Here is a 5630-nt window from a genome sequence, read left to right as displayed (position 1 = left end):
TGACCTAACAGCACCCATTCACAAGTTGCCTCAGCGTGGAAGCATCATGAAGACTCTGGTAAGTCGCTTGGATACCTAGAAACGGGTCTCGTATAGCACCACGTGAATCTTCTCTCTTTGAAGAACGAGCTGGCGAAGGTAGGAAATGTTTGGTTGTAGACTCAGCGACTGTGTGCCAACAGATTCGCTGAGTTTACGCTGCCGTATACTGAATCCCACTGTAACCTAGCCAATGCTCCTGTAGCGATTCCCCAGCCGCAATGCTCTAAAAGAGTCTTCAATGAATGCATTTTACAAGTGTATCGCGAGCAAATATTGATTTGGGTTTTGTGCTTCATCGATGTTTGCTCGCCCAGAATGTTAACATTTTTAGGGGTTAACTCCCTTCAAGCTTTATTGTTGTGCCTTCCACTTTGCTTAAGCGGACTGCTCTTATTCATTCGAGACAAACATTTTCCTGTTGACATTCGCGTCGCGCTTCAAAGAACGTATCATATGCTTCGAGGCGAGTAAAGATGCAAAGAAGGGGACTTCTTTACATCTCACTTGCGAGCTTTGCTTCCCCCATCACCTATCCTACCGCACACATACAAAACACGGCAAGGTTAGAGAGGAATCATCCCCGAGTAAATTGTTTCACCTGTTCCTATAGGGTGTTTTCACATGATGTCAAACGAACACGTTTGGCCGCCATGGTGGAGCTGCCGAGATTACCTAGCATTTGCTCAAAAACGAAGCCTTGAATAGTGTTTCGAAATGCGGACGAGTCCGTACCGTTCTTTTATCATGAAAACACTTCGTCATTGTCGTTCTCACATTTTCTTTCATGAAAACTATGGTTGTCGCATTGAAAAATAGCGCAGTCTGTCATCTTTCAATGCCGCTAGCACGAAGGGTGACCATCATTGGGAGGAGCTTACGAGCATGCCACGTCACAATGTGACGTAGATGAAACCTCCCTATACTCCGAGATAACTCTGGAGCTGCAGTCACAGCGGCGTATATCTGCGCAAGCGGAGAATATAGTCCGCGCATTGAGAGTGGGACATGCGAGAAGGTGGCGGACGCCAAGCAGGCGAGGAAGCCAATTCACATGTTTTGTAAGCAAGAATATTCTACGTGTTTGTTTTAAAAGCATGCAAGTGTGCTCTAAGTTCGTCGTTTCTGGCGGGTGTTTTCGGAACATAATCAGTGTGCAGGCAACAGTTTGAACCATACGGGCGCACTACGCTGTGACTCAGAGGCTTAGGCAGGAGCCTAACGCCTCCGAATCACAGACGTCTTAAGATTTGTGGGCGGCGTTAACCTGCAGGAGTTGACCTGTCACGAAGACTGTGAGATTACTACTGCAGGGCGTAGAATCATCGGCTTCTATTGTCCGTTCACTGGCGGTAACACAGACGGCTGTGACCAGAAGCTACCCTTCTATAGTGTCAATTGGGTGCTGCTGCTGATAATCCAAAGGACAGCCATGACGTACCGTTGCCGCCGTCAATATCACCCAGCTCATTGTAGCTTCGTAGAATTATTATAAAAGTATCCCATCTTAAGTCAAAATCAACTCTGTGCCAGCTTCTGCTGTGAATGCTTGAATTTTACAATACAGCTTCAACGGCGTGCCCCTGATTCACGCAAATACGTCCTTTGGAATACGTAGGATTGACCAATGCTAAACGAATTATTTTATTATTATTATTATTATTATTTCGTTGTTGTACATGTCTTTCAGGGCTCTGACTTTCCTTAAAGAGAGCTCATACAGAAATAAATCTTGGCCAAGAACTGAGTCCCTACGTGGTTTTCCGCTTTCACGTATTTACAAACACCCTATTCCGCAGGTTTCAACTTTGTGTGTGCTGTCCCTCCTCGTTGCCGTGATGGCGGGCGGTTACGGTGGTTATGGCGGAGATCATGGATACGGAGGCCACGGTGGTGGGCACAGCATCATACTACACAAAGGTGGCCACGGTGGAGGCCATGGTCATCACCAGGCACACTCAATAAAGGGTCCCACATACCTGGTGAAGACAGTGCACCACATCAAGAAAATCCACGGTGGTGGAGGGTACCTCGGTCACCACGGTGGCGGACATGGACATGGCGGAGGCCACGGCAAGGTTATCGTGCTTAAGGGTCACGGTGGCGGTCACGGTGGCGGCCACGGATACGGTGGATACTGATGAGCGAATATTACTTGTTGGTAAGCCACACGACTGCATCTTTACAGAAAACAATATAAAGCGCATGCTAAAATGAACACATGTTTCTCCCAACAAGAAAATATGGAAGCAATAGGTAAAACAGCGGTAAAACGAAAAGTAGACAAAACGTATTGATGGTTTGGAAGTGTACCCACGTGCATTTCAAAACTGAATTCTCTACCGTTAAATTACCCGAGAAATCACCCGCATTGAGGTACCATTTGACTCGGATAGCGCAGCCATAGACTCCTTACGTCGACAAGAGACTGGAGAGTTTTAGCATAGCGTACCCCAACGCTATTGGGGCTGAAAGAAATAAGGGGCCGTCACTGTGCATACCAAGATCCAAAACAGGGTTTGCACAGTGCACAGTGAAAAGTCCTTATGTCACTGGTGCCGAAAGCGCTTGAGTACCCTATTCTGAAATCTCTATCGTTTCTGCAAGCATAAAATAAATAAAAAATAAATAAGAATTGCGAGGGCTTCCGTGTTGTTTACCGTACATTCATGTTTACCGTTGATAGAAATAAACGGCTATAGATCTTGTGAGCCTTTACTTACGCTCGATAGCAACTGCAGAGAATGTGTACTGAGCTTCATGCTATACATACATAACGTGGTAGAATTTGCTAAGAATGACGCCTTAGCCCCGGAGCCCATATTTCGAGCAGAAACTGTTCTCCAAGACGTAGGAGAAGAGTTTCTGTTCGCCGGATCCTCCTGTGAGCACACTCCAGTACAGGACGTAGGCATTGCTGCGGCGCTATCCCACATGTAACACTGCAATCTCTTCGTGTGTGGATTCAGAGCTCTTGAGGGTGCTGGACTCTAGAATTATTGCGTGTGTATAGTGAGGAGTGTGTTGTGCTAGCTAGCGTTTCCGTGGTGCGGATGGTTGCAGATTAACAACGACTGATAGCGGACGACGTTTCATACACCGGAAGCCACCTTTATGCCTTTTCTGCATCTTTTTTCTGTTTGGATGTACCAGTGTGTCTTGGGATGTGAACAAGAACACACCGATGCTTATACGTACTGATACGCACTCTCATATCTTATTTTACCGGCTCCACACCCGCCCGAAATAATATTCATAGTGCCCCTTAAACAACTTAACAACGAAAGTGAGAACAACCGCAAAACTAGAAAGAAAGCTATGAAGACGTTACTTTGAAGTGGGTTTCCCGATACGAATTTATTTACATTGAAGGTTCAGCTTGCAATGGGACTTGTAATGATGCACGAACGTTTCGTTTCCAGATTCATTCCTGTGGCTTCGCCGACAGGAGCTGTTGAGGCGGCTGCATAATCCAAGAGGCAGATTCAAAATGAGAAATGCATTAAACCGTTCCTATTTGCTTTACTTGAATGCAAGTACACACATCGACAGCGCTGGCGTTACCATTTATTGTGTACAAGATGTAAATAAATTGCATTTCTATTGAATGTGTGGATACTTGCCAACCGCGTTGCACACTGTCCGCCGTTATACAGTGTGTTCCTCCAGAGGATGTCAATAAATTCCTAAAAATAGGTTTTACTTCAGAAAATTATGAAACTACTTGGAATACTCTTCACATCACATCACGTCACACTCATACAGATGTAATGTGATGTGAGAGAAAAAGAAAAAAAAAAGGGGGATTTAAGTCACAACAAAGTCAGACTGGCTACCCCAGACCACTTAGCCGCAGTTAGTTGAAATACATAAAAAAAGGAGAAAACCCAGTAGTTGGGGGGCGGGAGACAAACATATCCCAAACTAGTGGGAACACTTATCACAAACGAGGGACCAGAAAGTCTCACAAAATGCACACTTCTACAGACTTTTGCCACAGATTGAGGCCGTCTGCATTCGTGTCACGCATTAATTAAGCTAATTTGCCTAATTAAACTCCCAAAATTGCCAATGACAGGCAGCATTTTTCTTCCTGAGTTCGGAAGCCTATGGCAGTAACACACTATTCCAATCAAAATCACGTGTTTTTTCACTACAAAGTCCTTGGCCCATGGAGCTCCCCAGCGCAGCAGTGTCGGGCTCTTCATTCCCTTTTTGCTTTCGTGCAAGCTACTGGCACCCTCGGATAACTCTAAACAGAACTCCGACCTGTCTTCGCTTTGCGCTCACCGTGAATTCATTTTCTCATATTAACCTCCTTCAAGTGTCGTAGGGTCCTGTGGCTACCACAGGGAAACACCCCATGCCATCAACACTTTTGTTGTTCCACAAAAATTGGAAAGCCGAAAATCAGTCGCTGGGCGAAGCATGCCGGGTGAAATTTGCGTTCGCGGCACTCTTTGCCCAGCCTTTATCCAGGCGAAGTGGAAAGGAGCGACACAGTTTTGTTTCGATCGAGGGCCTTGTCTCGCAGCCTGTCATTATCAATGGCTGGCGGCAGAAACGACGATGGCTTTAGTCTGAAAAGTCAATTGTTGGCCGATGACGAGGACTCTACGACGCATCCGCCGAGTTACAGGTCTCTCTTATTTAAGCCCAACCCGATATACAGAGTGTTACCCTGTAAAAATCTACCTGCGCCGGCATGCCATGCTCAGCAATTACTCGATGCAGCAAGAACAACAATAGATGATGACGCTGAGATGCAGATGAGATGACAGATGAGAGCATTGTGCTATCTACTTACAAAGCCTGAAGGAAATCCAATCCTGGTAAATTTCTAAGTGACTGAACATCGTAGCACAAGGCTATAACGAAAAACGCACGCATACCGCATTCAAACCAATCACAATGGCGGTGTTACGAAGAGCAGTCTGCGTGCGTGTGTCCTGCTTTTCGTCTCCATGCCCTGTCTTTCGCGATGTTTGCGTACGTCAAGTTTCCGTTTGACAAACAGCGTTCGGTTGTGCCAACAATCAACGTCAAAGATTTTGTTGTTCCAAGCGACATCAAGGATTTTAACGGCAACGCTGACGGTGCCTATATTTACGACGTCTTCTGGCCAGGCGACGACGAAACATGTGGAGGGTATTATGAAGCAGCTATCATATATCTTGCAGGTGAGTGACTTTGTGTTAGTAGATACACACTTCTGACCACTGTGTCCAATCCTCTGAAGTTGTGGGTGCGCAAAAAGTTAGCTACTGCGTTGTACTTGTGAGCAGTTTGCTGGTAGGGTGTGTGGTAGGGTGTGCAGCTGTATAGAGTATGACACTGAAACTAAGTATATGGCAATGACAACTATGGCGGAATGAATGCGCTGAATGGTGAAATTGCAGATACCGAAAGCGATGTGAGAAGAGGCGACGAAAGAAAGCGTGTGGGGAAATGCTTCCGACCACATGCTGCTCAAACTGACGACTAAGAAGCAGCGAAACAGAAAAGGGTAGGCGTCGAAGTCATATATACTTTGTTCATTATGCGTAACATGGAAATAATTCCTCGCGCGCTGTTATGGATGGTTGCAGTAC

The 5630-nt window shown here is 45.9% G+C and overlaps 1 protein-coding gene across 1 annotated transcript; it reads left to right on the top strand.

The window, feature by feature from the left end:
• LOC135399172 (uncharacterized) lies at positions 1-3592 on the top strand. The gene is made up of 3 exons (XM_064630934.1): positions 1-58; positions 1839-2200; positions 3462-3592. The coding sequence occupies exons 1-2, from the start codon at positions 47-49 to the stop codon at positions 2178-2180; spliced, it is 354 nt and encodes a 117-aa protein (XP_064487004.1). The 5' UTR covers positions 1-46; the 3' UTR covers positions 2181-2200; positions 3462-3592.
• Positions 3593-5630: the final 2038 nt, after the last annotated feature.

Source organism: Ornithodoros turicata, chromosome 1, assembly GCF_037126465.1.
Source record: "Ornithodoros turicata isolate Travis chromosome 1, ASM3712646v1, whole genome shotgun sequence".
Lineage (NCBI taxonomy): Eukaryota > Metazoa > Arthropoda > Arachnida > Ixodida > Argasidae > Ornithodoros > Ornithodoros turicata.
This window is presented reverse-complemented; position numbering and strand designations above follow the sequence as displayed.